General features: G+C 41.4%; 1 protein-coding gene across 1 annotated transcript in view; it reads left to right on the plus strand.

Annotated features, from left to right (window-relative positions):
• EPAS1 (endothelial PAS domain protein 1) overlaps nucleotides 1-23,843 on the plus strand; it is a 121,328-nt gene that overhangs the window by 69,065 nt on the left and 28,420 nt on the right. Inside the window, exons 3-6 of the mRNA XM_044663290.1 lie at nucleotides 13,626-13,777; nucleotides 14,724-14,808; nucleotides 17,032-17,150; nucleotides 17,261-17,463. Coding sequence (XP_044519225.1) covers nucleotides 13,626-13,777; nucleotides 14,724-14,808; nucleotides 17,032-17,150; nucleotides 17,261-17,463 — 559 coding nt within the window. The remainder of the gene's footprint in view (nucleotides 1-13,625; nucleotides 13,778-14,723; nucleotides 14,809-17,031; nucleotides 17,151-17,260; nucleotides 17,464-23,843) is intronic.

Here is a 23,843-nt window from a genome sequence, read left to right on the forward strand (position 1 = left end):
AGAGGGAGGGAGGAAAGGGTTGGTGAATGGTGATGTTCCAGGCCACTGTGAGCAGGTGGGGTTGGGGATAGGGGTGAAGGCGCTTCAGTGTGAGATGACATCCCCATCTAATCTAGTTCCTTAATCATATTCTATGGAATCTTTTCAGAATTAGAACCAAAAATGTCCCATCTTCCCTACAATTTTAGTTCAAAGGTTGAACAGAAAAGAGACCTGGGGCCCCAGGGGCTGGCGTGGAAATGGGTAATTTTGTAAATTCTTCCATTTTCCCACCATTCAGGTAGCAAAGCATACTCTCTTCGAATCCATTTGTCAATCCCATCCTATTATGAGTTGTGCTGCTATTCCAGGATAGAAATCCTGAATGGAGGAGATTCTAATTTGAAAAAAAGGGATGCTGAAATGGCATGTGCTATTCCTGTCCCTCAAGCACAGGAAGGATATAAAGGGTGAAAAAAGAAACCTGAAAGAAAAATACAGAAAAGGGCAATCTGATTGATCCAGGGGCTGCAGAGTAGGAACTGTAGAGGGGGCATAAATAAGCTAAATGTGTATATTCTAGAGGAAGGGAAAATCCTAGAGGAGGGGCCAAGGGCAAGACCACATTCTATAAATACCTTCAAAGTAACAATGCAAAAGAAATGATTATTCACCACCCTGGGATATAGGAAAGCTGGGAACAATGGTTTGAAGCAAAAGTTCAAGTTAGATATGGACAAATATTATGAGAGGGCTGCTCATGCTGAGAAACTAATGCTGGGAACATCAGGGAAACATTGCCGCTCACAAGCATGTATCCTTCTCATATCTGTCCTGCTCCTGTTCCAAGGAGAGCTGATAAATCCCTGGTAGAGTCAGGGCTGCCTGCCAGGTAGAGAGAGCAAGCATACATTGCTGCAAAGACCTCTGAATTTGTAGGCAAAGGACCTGGGTTCAAATCTGCCACTCACATACTTTCTGAGTAATCCCAGGTGTATCATTTAACCTCTACAGGCCTCAGTTTCCTCAATTGTAAAATGAGAGGCTGGATGACCTCTAAAAATTGTGGCTGGATGACCACTAAGGTCCCTTTCAACTCGAAAATATAAAATGAAATGCTTTAGAATTAAGCGTGATCTTATTGCAGAAAATTTCCAAGTGTACTAAATTGGATTAATTTAAATAAAATTTAAAGCAACTTTTTGATTCAAGTCCTTTATGAATTTTACCTACTAGCTATTAACTAACTTTAATATTTTGCTTCATTCTAAGTATCAGTTCTAAGGCAGAGGGGCGATAAGGGCTGGGCAGTTGAGGTTAAGTGACTTGTGCAGGATCACACATCGGGGAAGTATGAGATCAGATTTGAACACAGGACTTCAGGCTCTCTATCCATTGAGCCACCCAGCTAGCTGCCCCAGATTTGGCTCAGTGTTAATGACTGCTTAAGAAGCATGATTTCTGTTTTTTGTTTTTGCTGTTTCTTCTAATATCCCCTTGTCATCTAAGCTGAGGCAATAAGAGTGATTCCTGTGAATCAACAGAAACCAAAGGCTGGCCATTGAGAGAAATCCAGACACTAGTCTAGTGCTCCTTCTGCTCTACCTCTGGGGCCCTAAAATATTTGCTTTTGTAACAATCTTTCTCTGGATGCCCTTTAATTTCTACTGATTCACACAGTTAGTTCTTTTTGCCTCATCACTAATCGGCAACATGCTATTGAAAGAAATTGATTCCAGGATTTGGAAATTTCTTATGGCTGATTTTTAAAGATATTGTTTTGAATTTGGGGAAGGGGTTCCCAATCCCCCCCTCCGCCCCTACCCACCTCCTTCTGGCATCCCTGTTACTCCAGGCTACCATGAATGAAGGGAGAACTTATAATGGCCCAAAGGAAGATATCACAGGTATAGAGACTGATGGGTATTTTCACTGGTGTAGGGACTTCCTTTCCCATGTCTACACCTTCTCAGCAATTTAGTCATATGCCACTTTCCATGCCACTTTGAGATGTTAAGACAATAGTCAATATTGACAATGATTAATCACCTACTATGTGCCAGGCTAAGTAGTTAAGCGACTTGCCCAGAGTCATATTATTATTGTTGTTGTTGTTGTTTTCACTGTTATCCTCCTCTTCCTCTTCCTCTTCCTCCTCCTCATCCCATAGCTGGCGGGTGTCAGCATCAGTCCTGGGAACCCAGTTCTTCCTGCCTTTGAGACCAGCCTTCCATGGACCATGTCTTCCTGCCTCTGTTGACCTGGGTTGTAGTATGTCACCTCACTACATCTTCTATCCCAGGGCTATATACCCCCCTGGACCAATTCTCCTAGAGGGTGGCATCCCTCCAGAGCTTTTATGCCTGTTCACACCATGTAGCAGTGGTTGAATAGCAGCAGACAGGGTTGGGCAGCCACTCAGCCTTCGGGACAGCCACAGGGCTGGAGGGCTGACCTTGGCACGTTCACCGTAATCGCTGTGTCCTGTTCTGCAAGGCTGCTCGAAGGCTGGAACAAAGGAAAAGTATAAAAAGTTTCTACCCTTGGTGATCTGCTCTCGGTGGCCTGGGGGAGATGCCCTCAGAAAGGCACAGTAGCCACTAAGAAAAGGAAGGGGCAGAGCAGAGCTGCTTCTGTTTGTTTGTTGACTCTCTTTATCTATTTATTTTCTTTCTCGTGGGTCCAAAGCTTTTGCTTCAAGGATCTGTGATTTCCTTGGCATGAATACACCCTTCTGGAGATGGCAACCATTGAGGAGATAAATCTCCCTGAGTTGCAGAGATAGGATGAGGTTGGGGTTTGGGGGGAGGAAATTACCTGGTTGCCAAGCCTCTGGCAATGAGCTTCTCAGAACTTTAGGAGCTGGTTCTCTGCTAAGACACATAATCTGTTGCTGGCCTGTACTCAGAGGCTTTCTAGCTACCAGACCTTGGGCTTCCCTGACAAAACCTTCCCGAGCCAAAGCTCTCTTCCACACCCTAGAGAGGGAACAGAGTAGAGCCTCATTGGAAGACCAATAATAACAATAACTCCTCATTTTAAGAAATATAGCACTTGAAAATATAAGTACTTTATGGATGAGTTTCTCTGATCTTGGCACAACCTTATAAGGAAGCATTAATCACCCCCATTTTACAGATGACAAAGTTGAGGGTCAAAGAATTGATGCCAAGAAGTGACGGGGGACAGGACTTGAACCAGGATCTTATGACTCCAAGCCTAGTGTTCTTTCCCTGACTATATAAGCATTCTTTTCTGGCTAATCCTTTTTTGGATGAATGCCCTGTTTCCCTGGGTTAGGAATCTCATAGAAATTGTTTCAGGAAGAATGTGTTAGCTAAAAAATAATTGTCTTTCCTTCTTTAGAGCCGTTTTCTTTTGGAATACATATGTTCTTTTTTTAAAAAAATTAATTTACACATGTTCTTTAAAAACTACTTGAATTCCTATTTTAAGCACAGAATCTGTTGGAAGAACATTGTGGAAAGGAAGCTGAATGCAAAAACAAACAAAAAAAAAAATTTGAACCAACAATTTCATGTTTTCTCAAAGGCTCTCATTCCAGCGACATCTCTCAGAATGCAGCGAGTGCTCCCGGGCTTTTCAAAAGGCAAACAAACTGGGGATCCAATATTTAAGCTCTTTCCTTGCAAGTTCCTCATTCAGAATTCATTTCATAATAGGAAATAGCTGGTTGTAGAACTCAGAGTTGAAAAGGGTACAAAACACCAAGACTTGCTTTAGAAAGACTTCGTCTTTGCTCAGAGACACATTTCCCTTTGATTTTCTCAGTAGGCAATTTTGGGTGGGAATGCTGGAGAGGAAACCTGTAACATTTAGAAATCCAGGCTGTGGGTCGGGACCTTCCCTCTCGCTGAGATTAGCATCACAGGAAGCCAACTCAAACAATGGCTTCATAATATTCGCTTCCATGTGGAGCAGGGAACAGAACACTCTCTCAACTGGAGGGGACATGAGCAGAAGGGTCCTTCCATTGCTCCCAAGTCTTTTTGTGGGAGGTGTTCAGCAAACAGTGGCCTGGTAGGTTATCATTTCAGTGGAACAGCATTGCCTGCTGGGTATCATTATTTGTCCTGGAATTGAATCAAATATGAAAACTTTGCTTTTATTAGCAAAATAAATCAGTGGCTAGCCAACCCCTTAAACAAAGGCATTACACTGCTTTTCCGCCCCTCATTTAAAACCAGAGAGGCACTGAAGGCAAGTTTTTTGAAAGTATGTTTTATTCCCTGAAAAGGATGTTCAGAGGGAGTTGATCCCCTGGAAATTTACATTAAGATACCACCCAGCTTAATGAAAGATCAGTACTTTAGGCTCCCCAGCCCACTAGAGGACTAGTAAATTGGGGCAGGGTGGCAAATGCTTTCTGGGTTTTGTAATGTCCAATCTCCTCTTTCCCCCCCTACTGCTGCTCCAGTAGGTTTAATTATAGACTTATATGAAGAGCCAGTTCATGGCAAAACCATGAAGGAGGCAAAGAATAGAAACCATCCCTTTGTCCTTGGTCTCAAATACTACCATCTTCCTTCCCCATTCTAATTGCCAAGAGGGACACAAGAAATTCTATAATATATTGCTCCTCCCTTTCCTTATTCCTAACCTCCAGTCAGAAACGCCAAGCTTTTCCAGCAACCTGTCCCAAGAAACAGATAAAGTCATTCAAGCTCAAACATTAGTGATTGATAAACCATTCTTTGTGGTTCGTAGACGATTCCTCCAGAAGTATTCCCATTTTATATGGAGTCATAGAATTTGATTTTAGAATCAAAAATGACTCGAAGTAGAATGGTTTCACAGAATTTAGAGCTGGTTAGGACATTAGGAACCTTTGTGGTCAATCCTCATCATTATAGAGAAGAGGAAAAGAAGGCTCAAACTTGCCCAAGATTATACAACCAGTTATTGGCAGAGCCAGCCTTTAATCCAAAGGTTAAGTTGATCAATAAGTCAACAAGAATTTATTGAGTGCCTGTTCTGTGCCCAGCACTATGTTATTTTTATGCTTAGTTGTTTTTCAGTCATGTCTGTGACCCCATTTGGAGGTTTCTTGGCAAAGGCACTGGAGTAGTTTGCCATTTCCTTCTCCAGCTCATTTTAGAGATGAGAAAACTGAGGTAAACAAGATTAAATAACTTGTCCAGAGTCCCACAGCTAGCTAATATCTGAGGCTGGATTTGAACTCAGAAATATGTCATCCTAACTTCAGACCCCACACTCAATCAAAAAGGAAAAAAGAAAAAAAGAAAAAAATATATATTTAATTTTATTTATTTGCATTGCTTAATTTTATAGGACATACTAAAGAATTACGGCTTGTTAGATATGGAAGAATGAATCCTCTAATAATGAAATTTTGCAATTCAAGTTTCATGATGGAGAAATGCCAGGATAGGAGCACTTCCTTGCAATGATCACGGTATCAGGTTCTGACAGGGATCTCAGAGATGATCTGGTGCAGTTCTTAACCTCTTTTGTGGCATAGACCTCTTTGACAACGGTCTGGGGAATCCAACAGACCTCTCTCAGAAACACATAAAAATATGTGGTTACAATGGAAACCATATGCTGAAATGTACTTGGGTTTGTTTATATTATCATATATAATATATATTGTGTACCTAATCCCCTTTATACTATGCACATATTTATATTTTTTAAACAAGTTCATGGAACTCAGGTTAAGAACCCCTGATCGAATCTAGCTTTTATCATTTTATACATAAGGAAAATGAGACCTAGAGAATTGTCCACTTGTCCAGTTATGGGTACCAAGTAAACCACGTCTTCTGACCACGAATCAATTTCTATTTCATTATGTTGTCTCTTCTAGAAATGACTAATAGATAATTACTAAAATATAAAGTTGTCTGTGCTGATCAAGATGGCTAGTCCTAATATATGGATAAGGATTGGTATTGGACCTACGATTTTATTGATAGAGGGAAGCCTCCCATGAAGAAACCCCTTCTAGGTTATAGATTCACAACTGATCATTTTAGAGAGTTGTAGGGTAAGAACTTGCTTAAGAATTGCCCAGCCACTATGCAGCAGAGATGACTCTTAAACCCAAGTCTTCCTGGCTTGGAGCCCTCTATTTTCAGTAATAATAATAATAATAATACCTCATGCTTATGTAGAACTGCCCAATGACCTTGAAGAATAAATAATACAAGGGGCAGCGAGGGTTGCACAATGGCTAAAGTGCCAAGGCTGGAGTCAGGAGGACCCAGGTTTAAATCTGGTCTCATATATTTGTTGTGGGACCCTGAGCAAGCCTAGCCCTCACCACTTTTCTGTCTTAGAATTGATACTAAGACAGAAGGTAAGGGCCTAAAAAAAAAAAAAAAAAAGAAAGAAAGAAAGAAAGATAAGCAGTACAGATACTAGTATGTCTGTTTTTACAGAGTAGAAAACTGAGGCAATTCATTGATATAAAATAACTTGCCCAGGGTGTCATAGCTAATAAATGCTGGATGTAGAGACATGGATATTACAAGGCAGCACATATATATGTGTGTTTTATATATATATAAAATTTATATTTTTGAGATACATATACATAAATATATAATTTGATATATATGATTTATAAATTATAGATACATTAAATAATATATATTTATTTATTTACATCTCAAAGACAAATTATATATTTATGTATGTCTCAAAAATATAAATTATATATATTACATATTTAATTTATATTTCTCAAAAATATAAATTACATATATATAAAACACACACATATATAGGTAAATAAGAGCTGACTGTTTTTATTTCACCTATAAGACTTTTAGGAGCACAAGGAGGATTTTCCAAGACTAGACAAAAATTGATTTTGAAAATTGCTAGCAGGGAAATTTTCCATTTATAATAAAGATCCACCCTCCTAGGGAAGCTTAATCTAATAAGCCACAGCCTTATAAATTCCAAACCAGGGGTTGGTTGCTTTTGCTTAACCTGGCGGGCTGACCCTTTGGCTCCTGTGCCTACTCGAGGTCCCCCTCTTCATGGACCTGCACTGCCTGAAGGGAAGCAAGCCAACCCTCTGGAAAAGGTGCCCCCAAACTCAAGGCCAGTACACATCCTGGCAGTGGAGTCATCAAAGCGTGCTTCCCTGGGCTATTTTTAGCATTAAAGAATATTGTTCTAGACCTTGTGGGGAGCCTTCCCCAGACAACTCAGCTCCTGTGCCAGTGATTAGCCAGCTTCCTTTGGGCTTAAACCCAAATGAATGGCAAGGGGAAAATGAGTTGGAACCAAAGATCAATTAACTGGTCACTAAATATTTACTGAGCTTCTGTTATGTGCTCAGCCACTGTGCCAAGTGGTAATTAGAGCTGACATTAATATAGTGCTTCGTGGTTATAAATTACTTAACACATCCTTTGATCCACACAGCAGCCCTGGTTGGTGGTATTATTGCCCCCCATTTTCCAGAGGAGGAGCTTAAAGCTCAGAACCAGTTGTCTGAGGTTAGATAGGTCCTTAGTCAGAGCCCAGTCGATGGAATCCAGGGGTGCTGATTCTGTCATTTAGGTCTCCTTCCTTCTCCAGGTGCTGTAGATTTTTACTAGGGATTTAACTTTTAGTGTCTGTGTTTCTTGTCTTTTTTTGTTAGGCTGGGAACCCCTTGAAGGGAGAGTCTGTATTGTATCTTCCTCTATATTCTCCACAAGGACTGGCAAAATATGGGGGAGAAGGGCAGCTAAGTGGCTCAGTGAATGGAGGACCAAGCCTAGAGATGAGATTTTTTTTTTTCCTGAGCTCAAATGTGGCCTCAGACCCCCTTACGAGCTCTGTGATCCTGAGCAAGACACTTAATCCTGTCTGCCTCAGGTTCCTCATACGTAAAACTAGCTGGAGAAGAAAATGGCAGACCACTCTAGTATCTTTTCCAAAAGACCCCAAGTGGAGTCACAAAGTTGGACATGATTGAAACAACCAAGCAACAGTAGGTGCTTAATTAATGCTTTCTAATTGGTGTATTAATAATCTACTTCTAGGTGCATGGATCTTAGTCAATACTTATTGGTTGATTCTTCCTTCCCCTCTGAGAGCCCACCTCGGGGTGGCCCAAGGCCATTGGATCTCAAAGCAAAGAGAGATAATTGGAGGGAGTCCCTAGGTGCCTATAGGCTATGATTTTGTGTGTGTTGTGAGTCAGGGCAAAAGACCCTTCACCTCAAATATCTCTCTCGTGGGCAGCTCCAAGGCCTGAAATTGCCTCCTTTTGGGGGGTCATGCCTTTGCAAGGCAAGGTGCCATGTCTCCAAATCCCCTGCCATGCAGCTGGGTTTCCTGAGAAGGGTGGCCATAATATCTAACATTTATATATTGCATGTTACCACTTACAAAATTCTCCTCAAGAAGCCGGTAAAGAAGATAGAAGCCTTTTTCATTCTATTTTGCAAATGAGGAAACTGAGTCTTCTCAAGAGAAAGCACCTTGCCCAGTGCACCAAACTAAGTACCAGCCTTCTGACTCCATTCAGTGCTCTTTGTACCCCGTGCTCTGTACTAACCCATCAGCTGTACCCATTAGTGTATCAGCAGATTAATTTATCAGTTTGGTCAGTCAGTTCTTTCGCAGAGGGCAGGGTCCCACCCTGGGGTAAGGCTCAAGGAAGAGGGAGACACCTCCCATTCGCACCAGGATCCCATTCAGACACCGGAATGAGCCCTCTTCCACCCCCCACCCCCGAGACCCACTTACTCCCCCTGTTCCCAGCAGTCAGGAAAGGGTGGAGAGCAGAAAAGAAATTCCCTCCATTCACTCCCTCCTGTTAGTCAGGGTAAGGCAGAGGAAAAGCTGCCAGGGCACTATTGTATAGAACTAAACATCTGAGGAGACCCAGGTCCTGCTTGGTCTGGGTTTCCTCTATCCAAGACCTGGAACAGAGCAGATTCCCTGACCCAGAAGCCCCCGCCCCACCAGAGGGGCCTGACATCACCCTGTTATTGTTCAGTCCCTCTGACTCCTCTTGACTTCATTTTGGGGGTTCGCAGATACTGGAGTGGTTTGCCATTTCCTTCTCTAGCTCGTTTTACAGATGAGGAAATTGAGATAGACAGAGATAAGGGATTCGTCCAGGGTCCCACAGTGAGTCACTTCTCTGAGGCTGGATTGGAACTCAGGAAGAGGGGTCTTTCTGCTTCCAGCCTACTTTCCCCAATATCCCTGTAGATGTCCCTTTTTAGAGAATCTGTTCATTTCCTTTCAAAGGGGTAGAAATCTATGCTCCTGAGTCCAAATTTGGTAGGAGGGGAGAGGAAGCCAATGATGAAATTAATGAACTTGACCTCAGTAGGCTCGACTTCTACAAGAAACGTAATCTTGTAAAAGTTGCCTATAAATCAGATTCTACAGTACACTCACGGGGGAAGGGGTCCTCTCTACTTAAAAGAGAAAAATGCCTTCATAGGATAACAAATGATTCCCTAATTTAACTGCCTTGTAAAACCATATTGTACTAAATTGGGTTTGCGAAAGATGAGGCATTCCTGGATTTCTCCAGGCCTTTTTGTGGCCAGTACTGGATGACTGTGGAAAGGGGTGGGGGAAAGAAAGTAGAGTTTGTGGTTTAAAACACAGATTAGGCTGAATTAGCCAAGGCACTGCCTTCCCTGCTTGGTATGGGTTATGGCCAAGGGTCTGAATGACTGGGCATTTTTTTTGTCTGAGACAAGTGCAGAGTCTTTAAATTTTGCAAACATCATGAGATCATTCGATGGGCCAGTGACTGCCCAAAGTAATTAGTACATCAATGTTTTCACAGGTTGCCTTTTCTAACTTCTAGATCACTTTTTCCCACTCTAGTCTATTAAGCACCACCACCAAAATTAACTTTAAAACACCACCTTGATCATCTTACTCTCTGGCCCTAGGATTGTCCACTTACCTTTAATATCATGTCTGGATTCCTGAGCCTGGCATTCAAAAGGCCCTCTCTAATCTGGTCCCAACATACTTCTCTAACCCACTATGTCTCAGCAGCAGCCCCAGACAGACTGATCGACTCCCTTTCCCTGCTGTCCAGCCCCAGTCCTGTGGTCATTCCTTCCCTGAAATTCCTTTTACAACATGCCCTCCTACTGGAATTCTCCTGACTGTTCACATCCCATTATAAACAACCCCTCTGTCCTTTGTGAAACCTTCCAAGATCTCAGTCTGAAGTGATTTCTCCCCTCTCTGACTCCCCCCTCTGAGCGAGCACCTAAAGCTTTACTTTTTTGTTTTTTAACCATGGAAGTCATCTGACGCTTAACTAGCAATACAAGGTGGTGAGTTCATTATTTCACCTGCTGGAGCCCTCTCTGCCTAATTAGATTATAAATGTTTTGAGGGAAGGGACCAGATTACATTGCACCTATAGGTCCCCCATCCCATTTTTTTTTAACAATGAAAAAGTATAGGTTTAGTTAATACTTTCAAACACTAAAACAAAAGCAAAATAAAACCAAAAAAACCAAGAAGTCGAAGACTTAATAATCGAGTATAGTAACATATCTTAAATCAGATTTATAAACAGGATACCAACAAGTACCTCTAACACTCTGCCTTACCCATAGTAGATGGTTATTTGCTGATTGACTTCTCTACAATGGATAAAATGTTCTTCAGCTGGAATGGATCCTAGGATCATGGATCAGGATGAGTCTGAAGGGTTCTCAGAGACTGTCTCTTTAGCTCAGCCTCCCTCATTTTTACAACTGAGAGCCAGGGAGATTAAGTTGCCTGCCCAAGGTTACTCTGGACACACTTGGGCTGGTTATACCTAGGACTAGATCTTCCATTTAAATAAATTAGAAAGAAGGGTGTAACAATCAGTCAGTCAAGAAGCATTTAATCAACAACTGCTATGTGCCAGCCCCTGTGCTAAGTGCTGAAAATATTATTATTGTTTAGTCATTTTCAGTTGTAGCTAACTCATCATGATCCCATTTGGAGTTTTCTTGACTAAAATACTGAAGTTGTTTGCCATTCCTTCTCCAGCTCATTTTACATATACTTTATATATATGTACATATATATACATACTTTTATTTTACATATTTATATTATATATATTTATATTTTATACGTGTATAAATATATATATATATTTTTTTTAAATATATATAATGGGGAAACTGAGGCAAACAGGGTTAAGTGACTCGCCTAGGGTCGCACAACTAGTAAGTGTCTGAGGCTGGATTTGAACTCGGGGAAAAGGAGTCTTCCTGATTCTAAATCCTACACTCTATCCATTATGCCACTTCATTGCTCTTCTGGGAATATAAGGAAAGACAAAAAACAAAAACAAAAAATAGTCCCTGCTTTCAGGGAGCTCATAGCCTATTGGGGAGATGACAATAAATAACTATGTACAAACAAGTTATCTGCAGGATAAATTGGGAGTTTTCTTAGGGGGGAGGTACTCAGACACTCTCTTCTATACTGGAAATGGCCTCCCTTCTCTGCTCTACCAAGCCAGACCTTTTCTCTCTCTCTCTAGTCTAGTATCCCCTGTGAAGCTTTTCCCAACTACCCCAGCTCTCTCACTCCTACTGTTTACCACTCTTGTGATCTTAGACAATTCTTGGCTTCCGTTTTCTCATCTCGTAAAATGATCTAAAGTTTCTTAAGTTCTACATCGATGAACCTGTGAGCATTGACATCTATCCTGGCTTGAGATCATCTTTCATTGTTTCAGGCAGGAGAGTGTCATTTCTCCAATTAGACTGGGAGCTTCTCAAGGACTAACACAGAGCTTGGGTTCCTCCTTTGGTGGTTGAGGAACTGCTACATAGCAGTTTTGGGGAGCAGAGTCTGCTGCCAGAGCCCAGGAGCCCAACAGAAAAAAGAGGGGAGCCCAAAGGGTTATAACATTACACTCACATTTGAAAACATAAATTTGAATTGACTTTATATTGGGATACTGAGGTGTCAAGAGGCAGGGGGGTATAATAATACTTAGAGAACTAGCCTTTGAAATAAAGAATATCTGGATTCAAGTGTCACCTTTGACATATACTGGCTATATGAGTCATCCATCAGGAGCAAGTCACTTAACAGCCTAGCATTCTAGGGCAACAGGGTCAAATTCAAAGAGAAATAGGAGCTGCTAAACTGTACATAAAGATCCCTCTTGGGTGTCTATTGACTTAGAGAACCACATATTAATATTAACCATGTTTTTATTGTATTTTTATTCAATTTGTTAAACATTTCCCAATTACATTTTAATCTGGTACAAGCTGTTCTTGGAAGTGTTGGGGTTGCATGATTGACCCCCTCTGCTCCTAGGCCACTCTCTAAGACTGTGAATTATAAAATAGGTGCTGAGTTGCATTGGTAAAGGGGCTTTCCTCCTATGGGAGATCCCTTTACTAATGAAATCATATATCTTGTCCTTATCCTTTATATTGGATATGGTTCTCCACAGTAGGCTATTATCTGCAAGATTTGGGATGAGGAATCAACCTCAAACCTTCATTTCCAACCAAGAAGCAAATGAGGACGAGGAGGGTGAAATAATGTCTAAAAGAAGATTCATTTTCCTGATTACTCTTTTTATTTCTGTGATTATTCAGAATATTCTGTGCCTGGGAGAAAACAATGAGATTCTTGCTGTAAAGTAGGATTTCTTTTCATTCTCCTAAAATTAATAATTAACGTACTTGGAAATATTATAGGATCATTGCATAATAAATCATACTGTCTATCATATGTTTAGATCTAGAAGGGACCTTAGTAATCTACTCCAACTTCCTCATTTTAGAGATGAAGAAACTGACACCCAGAGGAATTAGGTGACTTGTCCAAAGTCACAAAGGTGGTATGTGATAGAGGCAAGATTTAAACTCAGGTCTTTTGACTTTAAATCCATCCCTCTTTCCACTATACCAGGAGGTCCTATAACACCCAAGAAGTGCCTTTCAGAATTGGTGGGGAAAAGGCTTAAGCATAGTTCTAATGCTAAATATATATATATATATATATAAGCCCTGGAAAATTATTATCAATATTTAGACTACATACTAATTATCAACAAGAACATTGGATTAACCAAAACATTCCATTTCCCAACTCTTCTAGATAAACTGTTTGCTGATCATTGATGGGTCTACTGGTGGACCTTAGTTGTGATATATACAGGATGTCTATAAAGTCTTGGTGCAGTTTTAAGCAGCTTAAAATTTCACTCAGACTTTGGGGACATGCTATAGATGAGTTATGGGGCTATATATTCAGCCACATGCACAAAATTCATGAAGGAGCTGAGATTTCATTTGTCTAGAGAACTCTTGGGTTGGGAACTCCCTCTACTTTGTCAGTGGAACTTCGCAGCAAAGTCCTAGAGCAACCTAGATATGGTCTGCTTATGGTCATAACAAAAAGTATATTGAGAAATCAGTACTAGAACCCAAGTCCTCCTAACTTTATGACCAGCCTTTTATCCACTCAGCAACATTGCTTCTCATGTTCATGTGTGTGTGTGTGTGTGTGTGTGTGTGTGTGTGTGTGTGTGTGTGTCTGTGTATGCATTGGTCTATCTAGAGAGAATCTCTATGCATTTGCAGAATTCTATCAATTGGGTCCATTTTCATGCAAGTCATTATTGCCCTGTCCTTTCCCTCCAGTGTGTACTGAGAATGAGACTGAAGCTGAAACAGATCAGCAAATGGACAACTTGTACCTGAAAGCTTTGGAAGGGTTCATCGCAGTGGTGACCCAAGATGGAGACATGATCTTTCTGTCAGAAAACATCAACAAATTCATGGGACTCACACAGGTTAGCACCTCTTCCTCTGCTCTTCTTTGAGCTTTTGGGGCTTGTGACAGAGATGTATTAGTTCCCACAAATACCCTCTTGGGTTGTAATCCCATATTTCCAGAAACCACCCAGTCCCCCAGCTAGCCTGGAACTGACCAGTATGGCAGGGATGACCTCCCACCCTGAAGGAGCATTCTTGTTTGAGGGAATTTACATACTAGAGCCTGTCTCCACTATAGTTTCTTACCTAAAAGGTGTCATATTTTCTATGTCTTGGCCTCAGTCCATAGTGAACAGTGCTCCAGGACACTCTGGATTGGAGAGGGGAAGGGTAACAGGATACCGAGAATCAGGGTTGGGCTGCAGCCCCTCCTGCTAATTGTTAAATTTTCAGTGTTAACATTTACACCTCAGAAATCTGTAGTTTGTTTTGCTCTTTTGTTGCTTGCCTAAAAAGTGATGGGGAAAATGTTAACGATGCAGACTAAATCAGAATTTGATTTGTTTTGTTGATTATCCAGAAAGTAATAAAGAACATTTTTTCAATTTATTTTTATCATATTTTCCCAATGACATGGAGATATAATTTAAAATAATGATTTTCTGTCCTTTTGCAATCCGTGTTCTCTCCCTCCTCTCTCTGAGACAGCAAGTAATATGATACAGGTTATGTATGTGCTATCATAAAATATCTATTCCCATCTTTGTTCTTACATATATGCTTACATAAGAAAAAACTAATGATGGAAATAAAAAGAAAATATTACCAATGCAGACTAAATTTAAAAGCGTGTCGTGCATTTGGGGAGAGCAGGTTGTTAAATGTTTACCAACCCACCTCTGCCGAGAAATAATTCCTTCCCCATCCCCACTTCAGCAAATTGATCTTATTCTGGAGTTCCTTCATCCCTGCCACAGGAACAAAGATACTTCCACACCACAACTCACTTTCTTTTTGGAATAGGTGGAGCTAACCGGACACAGTATCTTTGACTTTACTCACCCCTGTGACCATGAAGAGATCCGTGAGAACCTGAGTCTAAAGAATGGTAAAGTGACTTTTCAATTCATATTGCCATGCCTTTAATCAATCCTAGGGAAGTTTGTGGTTTTATGAGCCAGGTATCCACTGTCTGTGAACACCTGTGAACAGGTAACTCCTGGTTGTTATAATCTAGTCATTTCCTTTACCAATAAGGCTGAGCAGGAGACACAGGCTGAGTGGACAAGAGCCCCCACGATAAGATTTATAAGGTACCACAAGGTCTCAGCTCTCTCTCACTATGAGTCTGCCTTAGCTCCTGACATTCCATCTTCTACAGTGCATTTTCCACTGGGTTAAAGTACTTTCCCTGGCAAGGCTCCTTTATGTTACCTAGGGGGAGGGAGAGGAATATACACATTAACTCATTAGTGCCTATTAATTCCTCGGCATAGATTAGCTCTTTGTGATCAAGAAAAGGCTTAGACCATTTAGAGGATAGGATAATGATTTAGTACATTTTGATAAGGGGGAGGAAGCAAGAAAAAGACCAGAGTACATTGTTCTGCCCAAGGAGGACCCAGGTCTGAGTGAAATACTGGCCAAGGAACACCTGGGTAGCCAGGAGGAGCATGAGATTACTCTGTACTATGAACAGAAGGATGGATAAGAAGAGAATTGCTCTTCCTGTTATCGGAACTCCTCTAGGGGAAACTTATCTCTAAGTATAGAAATATTAGGCATACTTTGAGGGCCACTAAAAAAGTATCCCTTCCCCCAAAATTTGCTCCATCCTAGAGCCTGCTAAGAGGCCTAGGATTCATTCCCAGAATCAATTCCTTTTTTTTTTCTTTTTTTTCATATGACAGGCATTTATTGATCCCTTGAGGAGTATATGGCTCTGTGCTGGGGATTAAGATATTACCCTCAAAGCTCCTTGTTAAAAACTAAAAATTATTTGGCTTCAAATAGAGGCTGTGCTGAATATAGCAAGGTCTTGTGGTATAGTAAAAAGCATTCTGGGTCTGGAGTCTGGAAAGAGCTGGGTTGGAATCCCATCTCAGACACTCTCTGGCTGGAAGACCACGGGCAAGTCATGAGACTCTTTGAGCCTCATTTTTCACATCTGTTAAATAGAACTAAGAGCATTCTCTACCTCCACAGCTGTTGAAAGGTAAGCATTCAACATACAGCACTAGAGAAATGTAAGATGGGATTATTATTATTACCTGGACTGCATGCCTAAGAGAAGATATTTTAAAACAATAACAATAACAAAAAACTCCCTCCAAACTATAGACATCTACACCTCCAAAAGAACACTGATTGTAGTCTGCACTTGAGTTTTATCCACCCAGAAGCGTGGCCTCTGCTGGGTCCAATCTATTAGGTTAACTTGTGGCAAATCAGCCAATGGACAACTTGTACCTGAAACCCTTGGAAGGTTTTATTGCTGTAGTGATTTGTAGGAACAAAGTGGTGGCAGCGGGAGGGAAAGATGGCGTGAGGGGCAAAGGGCTTCCTGACTGGTGTACCTTCTGGCCTCTGACTCTGGGCAGCTTCTGCTTGCTCCCAGACTTCCCTGTTAGGGGAATAGGTTCTTGTCAGATTAGGTGTCCAGTGGGCAGCTGAGATTGAACCCCAGCCAGTACCCTGCGAGGTCAGGCTATCACCTCACCCACTAAGAGGAGCTTCTCCAGGTGGCCTCATTAAGGAGGAAACGGACAGGACACATTCCCATTCCTGCAAGATCAGAAGACTTTTTTTCCTCTTTCTTCCTTCCCTTCTTTCCTCTCTCCATCTCCTCCTCCCCAGGTACTCACTGCCTCCAGACCAGACTTGGTATAGACATCTTCTCCTCCTAAGGCCTGGTTAGAGACATGGTACCTACATAGGAATTCCCACCCACCTACCCTCCCCAAAGCATCCTTAACAAAGGGTTACCCAGGACCTGTTTGATTATGTCTAAGGATGTAGAACTCATTCCCTTAGAAATCAAAGCATTCTGCTTCTGGAGAGCTCTGATATTTGAGAGGTTCTTTCATATGAAGCCAAAATCTGCCACTCTATAATTTTCATTTATTGTTTCTAGTTTTACCCTCTAGGAGCATGAAAAAAAAATGAATCTAATCCTTCACTGTGAATACTTGAATACTTGAAAATAGCTATTTTCTCTTCCCCAAGTCTTCTTTTTTCCTGGCTAAATACCCCAGTTCCTTCAATCAAATTTCAGATGGCGTACTTTTCAATAGCCTCACCACCCTTGCCCTGTTTTCTCCCTTCCTCGTAGGGTCTGGTTTTGGGAAGAAAAGCAAAGAAATGTCCACAGATCGAGACTTCTTCATGAGGATGAAATGCACTGTCACTAACCGAGGCAGGACCGTCAACCTAAAATCAGCCACATGGAAGGTAAGAGAGAAACACTCATGGATGGCACTCCAAACATGGCACCCTTTGGGTCTCCTTCCCACCCATGCCCACTTCTCTGGCAACATTCTGGGTTCCTTCTCCATCCTCAGGTCTTACACTGCACAGGTCAAGTGAAGGTCTACAATAGCTGTGCCCCGCACAGCCTCTGCGGGTATAAGGAGCCTTTACTCACCTGCCTCATTGTCATGTGTGAACCCATCCAGCATCCATCCACCATGGACATTCCCCTAGACAGCAAGACCTTCCTGAGCCGTCATAGCATGGACATGAAGTTTACCTACTGTGATGACAGGTGAGGGGGCTCTGGGCAGGTGTGTCTTTGAGTATCCAGTGGGGTATGTGTGGGTCTGAGTTCCTGTGTATACATACACAAACACGTATATATAATCATACATTGTATATGTATATGTGTGCATGCACAGACTCCTCTGTATGTAAATCATGTGTGCACATGGACAAAGGTTTATTTTTTTATTTAATTTTTAAAACCCTTGCCTTATTTTTTAAACCTTTACCTTTTGTCTCAGAATCAATATCATGTATTGGTTCCAAGGCAGAAGAGCTGTAAAGACTAAGCATTGAGAGTTAAGAGACTTGCCCAGGAAATGTCTGGGTCAGATTTGAACCCAGGACCTCCCATCTCTGGGCCTGACTCTCAATCCACTGAGCACACAGCTGCCCCCTATTTTTGTTTTTTTAAAGATCGCCATCAATGCATTAATAATACCTGGCCTCAGCCTTTCACCCATTTGGAACCAAGTCCAACCCATTTTTGCGTTGGTATTCTCAAAGGAACACAGCACCCCTCAGATGCTCTGCAGTACACTCATTCTTCCCCCACCAGAACAGTTACTCTCCCCAGCCAGGCCAGTTTCTGGACAGCCCCACCCTCCACTCCAAGTGAAACACCAGCTGGTGGCTTTGGGTTCCAGCCTGGAAACTATGACCTCAAGCTCTGTCTCTTTCTCTTGTTCTCTTCCTCCCCATGTGGTTTTCCTCTTGGCCTTTGTTCTCCTCCTCAGACCCTTCTGGGCCTTTTGCCCAAAAGCTTTTGAAGTCCAGGGACTTCAACCTGCACTAATCTCTCCTAAGCAGAGCCCAGTTTGGGTCTTTTGTCTGACCTTGAGCCTCTTCTTGAATTTAACCCTTGTTCGAAGAAAGACAGAAAGTGAGAAGCCTCTCATCTCTCATCTGGTGCCCAAGTCAGGATGAGGGTTTGAAAGGTTTGGGGACTGGGAACAGAAGCTGCTAATGGCTCAGCAAAGATTCCCGAGACACCACCTACCTCACTTCCTCCCCTCTTTGCTAGTCTCTGTGTTCAGCTGACCAACTGAGAATCTTTAAAAAGATTAAAAAGAGTTTAAAATGGGGTATGAAGGACTGAGGAAGACTGGAAAGGTGGAGGAAGGTCCGTGAAGGTGAGCCTAGCTTACATCCAGGCTAACTCTGGCCAATTCTTGAGTTATAGTTGTGGATTGTTGGATTTTCATGCAGAAAGTGTCCCCCTCCCACCATCTCAAAAAGTCCTTCTATTTCTGCTCAGCATAGGAAGCTGGATTCCAGGCCTGACTCTGTCACTGAGTAACTGTGGGATAGACCACTGAGACATTCTAAGCCTCAGTTTCCTCGCTTACAAAATGAAGGAATCAGACATGATGGCCATCAACCAATCCATCCACCAACCCATGAATCAACAAACAATTTGTTAAGCATCTGTTGTGTGCCAAACATTGTACAGGAGCTGGGAACACAGAAACAAAAATGAAACAGTCCCTTTCCTTGAGTTTACATTTTATCAGAGGATGAGTATACATAAATATGAATATACAGGATCCATACAAATAAATAGGAAGGAATTTGGGGAGGGAGGGCAGGAGAAAATAAGGACTCCAGGAAAGACTTCGTTTAGAAAACACACTTGACATGAGTCTTGGAGGAAACAAGGGATTCTATGAGATAGAAGGGAAGAGAGAGGATATATTGGACGTGAAGGACCACCAGAACAAAGCCACCGACTGAGATGGTAAATGAAGTGTCATGTGTCTTGAAGAGCAAGGCCAGTTTGACCGGACTGCAAAGTATGGGAAGCAGGAAAGATAGACAAAGACTGGGATGTGAAGGACTTTGAAAGTCAAACAAGAGTTTACATTTTCCTCTATAGGCAAATGGGAAAAACTAGGGTTTATTGTGGGGAGAGGGGGTGACATGGTCACTCACACAATCATCTGTAAAGTTTCCTCCAAAGCTAATATTCTAGAGTTTCCCAACTTTCCATAGTGTCCAGAGGCATTAATTTCTCAAGAGCCTCTGACTATTACAAATGTAGTCATAGTCATTTCCAGTCTTCCTACATCAAGGGTTCTCCTTAGGAAATCATAAGATTTGTTTCATGAGTCAATAAAATGTAACCTCTGTCTTTGAGCCAGAAGAGATAGGCTTCATGAATTGCTATGACTGAAAAAAAAAATGGTGGCCAATCTTCTCTTAAAAACCTCTTGGAATTAATTTAGCCTGATCTTGGATAAGAGATATACAGTCTGTTGTTTGGGTCCTTACTCTAAACCAAGCTAACTTGGAGAAAGCTTGTGCTACATTAAGAGAGAACGCAGCCACTTCTCAACCACCATGAAGCCTCGGAGCATGGGTCATCAGTGGAGACTGGTCATTATTAATGCTGTTGTTTTATTTCTCTCTCAGCCCAAGCAGAGTGAATCACCCTCTCTAGACCTCTATTTCCTCTCCTGTAAAAGGAAGGGATTGGACCAGATGGCTTCTCTGATCAGTTTCCAACTCTAAATATATGATCTCTCAGGAAATCTGGAACCAACATCCCCTCGAAAGGTGCCCCCTAGCTGAAGGTTGGATGAAGGAAGCACAAAATACTCTCTTCCCCAACCAAGCAGAAAACCACTTAGGAAATAACTTTTGCCAGCCTGGGAGCATTTCTTCTCCAGAGCCCATCAGCCCTTCTGCACTCAGCCAGGGGACATATGTTGTGAGAATTAGTTTATATTTCAGACATCTCTTGCTGGTTTCCTAATGGGAAAAACTTCATTTTCTTGGTCCAGGTTGATTTCTCTTTCCCCTGTTCCAAGCCTGACATGGACCCCCATCTTCTGGTTGGTCATTCTCCCTTTTCTTCAAAAGCTCCAAGACTTTTGGCAGAAAAAAACCTACCAGGACCCCTTCCTTCCACTCCAGCCACCTTAGACCTAATATGTAGAGACAAGACTTCTATAGAACCAGTGAAGTACCCTGAACCTAGTAGAGGGAGCTGAGAGCTATTACCCAGATCTTCTACTTCCTCACCAGATGTTCTCCCTCGCTCCTAGATCTGTGACCACGTGTACATTGCAGGGTTGTCTTTTCAATGAGTAGTTCCAGTCTCAAGAGAAGTGTGGTGACACATACCAGCAGTCTTTACTTCGGGGGAAACCGAGGCTGGTGGATTGATTGAATTCAGGAGTTCTGAGCTGCAGTAGGGCTAAAACACCTTTCTTAGATCCAGGGCCATTCAAAAACAGACAGTTGATCAGGTTTGACCGTAGCTTTGTAGTTTGCCCCATCCCTGATCTATAGTGTACGTTCCATGAATTGATCACAACCTACATGGTGTGACTTGAGGGGCACACAGAAAGGGAATGTCCTGCTGCCCAAGATAATATTACTGTTATACACTTAACTCTCCTTCCTCCTTGTGCACCTCCACCTCCACAATGAAACTCTACCACGAGATTTTTGTTCTTTAGTCTGCAACTTTAATCAAATCTGGCCTCAGATACTTACTAGCTATGTGACCCTGAGCAAGTCACTTAATCCTGTTTACCTCTTTCCTCCTATATAAAATGAGCTGGAAAAGGACATGGCAAAACCACTCCAGGATCTCTGCCAAGAAAACCCTAAATGGGGTTAGGAAAAGTTGGAAACAACTGGAAAATGACTAAACAACAACCCTTGGAAGCTAGCACACAGAACTGATTTGGACATTCCTCGTAGGGGAATGGAGAAGATATCAAGGGAGAGAAAATGGGTACAAAAAGAGGAGGAAGCTTTGAACACCAGAAACAAATTTGACCAGTATCACAACTGTGTTGGAGGCAAGCCATGTTCCCTGAGCGGCTGGTGTGATAAGGTTCAGAGAATAGATATCTGGACCTCACTTTTTTAACTGTCAAACACACCTATCATGGATCACAGCTACCTGTGTCCTAGCCATGGTGGTGGACAGCAAATGCCACAAGAGCAAAGATCTGAACCTGACCTAAACTTATCTTGACTCATCTTGGCTTATCTAAACTTTCCTCCAGTGCCTTGTAAAGGGAGCTGTACATGTTCATAATAATTAATCATCAGAAAAAAATAATTACTCATCAGCACTTGTTAACTATTTCTGCCTTAATAACAATCATTGTCTTAATAGCTATTGCTATCGCAGATAATTTACAATAAGTGGAATGACTAAAAATTTACTGGGAGTATCACACTTTTCCAGCAAGCTTTAAGTCTTTCGAGAGATCCAGTTATAGGAACTAAACTCCAAAATCGGTAATGCTAAAGTAGTGAGTGAAGAGAGGCATTTAGCGGCATTAAATATACAGTGGGGGAGAAGTTGTGTTTAACTGATTAGCAGATTAGTTAATAAGGGCACATGAGCAGTTTAGCCAATTTAGCCTGTAACCCACAGCTATTTTAAGTTCTTAATCCCTAGGTATTATTTTTTGAGTTGCTCAAAGAAAGTTTTGAATTTTCCTTTTTTTGACCATCTCTATTTGTTTGCTTGTCTTTCTTTCCCCTCTGATTCCTTAATACATAACCAGAAATGAACACTCCAAAAATCATCGCTCACTTGGATTAGCTAACAAGGAAGGGCCTTGGCTCTCCCCACCCTCCTACTTTCAATATTAATCTGGAATTACACCAGATAGAATGAAATGTGACACGGAAGAGAAAATATGAGCTTCTACAAAAGGGAGCATTTTCCCACAAGGGAAATTAGAAGTAAAAAAAATCAGGCAACTTGGAGTCTTAGAAAATTATATCAGAGGCAGCCTAGAGACATTTTCCTTGGGTCCAAAGAAGTATATACAGGAGGTTGAAAGTGGAGTGGGAGTGGGAAAGATGGAGCAAAAAAGGCACCAAATAAAGGACAAAATGAGAGAATAATTGTGAAGTGCTTTGCAAGCTTGAAAATGCTATATAAATTTTAGTGATAAAAGAAAAGCATTTTAAATCAAAGGAAATCAAGGTCAAGAGATGCAGAAGATTTGGAACCAATCTACTATCTGCAGTTTATGCTTTCTTCTTTATTTTTTTTTCAAGCCCTTACCTTCTGTGTCTTAGATTCAATATTAAGTATCAGTTCCAAGGCAGAAGAGCAGTAAGGACTAAGCAATTGGGGTTAAGTGACTTGCCCAGGATCATGGAGCTAGGAAGCATCTGAGGCCATTTGTGAACCCAGGACCTCCTGTCTTTAGACCTGGCTCTCTATCCCCTGAGCCACTAAACTGACTCTACTCTTGCTTCTTTAAAGAAGGCTATCAAACCCCATCCAATTCACCATCAATTATTCCCAGTACTACAGACCTTCTTTGTTAAAAAAAAAAAAAATCAATGATGTAGCTTTTTTGTGTCTGAGTATCTGACATATAGTGGAGAGGAAGAAGCCAAAGAGGTAGTGAAGGGGTAAAAAGTGCTCATCAGTGATTAGTGCTGTGATGAGAAGGAAATGGAAGATGACTACCTAGATGAGTTGCTATTCACTTCATTACTCAACGCCTCTTTATTAAGAATCAAATATATGCCTAACATTGCAGGTAGTGTGATGTAGTAGATAGGACAATGGTCTTGGAGTCAAGAAGACCTGGGTTCATATCCTGTCTTACACATTTACTAACCAAGTGATCCCAGGAAATGGTTCGAACATTTTGGGTCTTTTTCTTCTCATCTGTAAAACGAGGGAGTTGGACTTAATGGCCCCTTCCAGTTATGGATATATAATCCTGCCAAGGAAGAAATAGGACACATTCCTTGCCTTCAAAGAGCTCACAGTCAAATTGGATAAATAAGAGTAATAAACACAAATCTACTGTGAACAATATGATTATTAATAACCAAAGGGAAGACAATGTGGGTGGTTTGGGTTTTATTTTTGTTTTTGTCCAAATAGTGTAACTTAAAGATCAATTTTTGGCTTAAATTTATGAACAAGAGTCATCTAGTGGAGAAAGAGGTTCTGTGCAAGAAAAATGCCTTGTAATCAAGAGGGAATGGGTTAAGGAGGGAACTACGATGATTGGTTTTCCTCATATATAAAATCAAAGACTTGCAGAACTCCATCATTTAGAAAATCCTCTAAGTTTTGGAAGTTTGGGTTGAGGGCTACTATCATACAGAAAATACTCCTCTAAATCTTGGTCGTTTGATATCTCTTCCTAGTTTTGTAAGATTCTTTGGAAAATGGCAGACCAAGTGGAAGTAAGAGAACAAAAAGAATCTACCAGAAGATAAAAGAATTTAGGAATCAGATCTTCAATTCATGCTGGCTTTAGATGCAGTCATCATAGAACTATAGATCAAGAACTAGAAGGGAACTTAGAAGTCATGAAAGTCAGGAAAATAGAGGTCCAAGGAGATTAAGTGACTTGCCCAAAATCATACAACTTATATCAGGGG

Source organism: Gracilinanus agilis, chromosome 2, assembly GCF_016433145.1.
Source record: "Gracilinanus agilis isolate LMUSP501 chromosome 2, AgileGrace, whole genome shotgun sequence".
Classification (NCBI taxonomy): Eukaryota; Metazoa; Chordata; class Mammalia; order Didelphimorphia; family Didelphidae; genus Gracilinanus; species Gracilinanus agilis.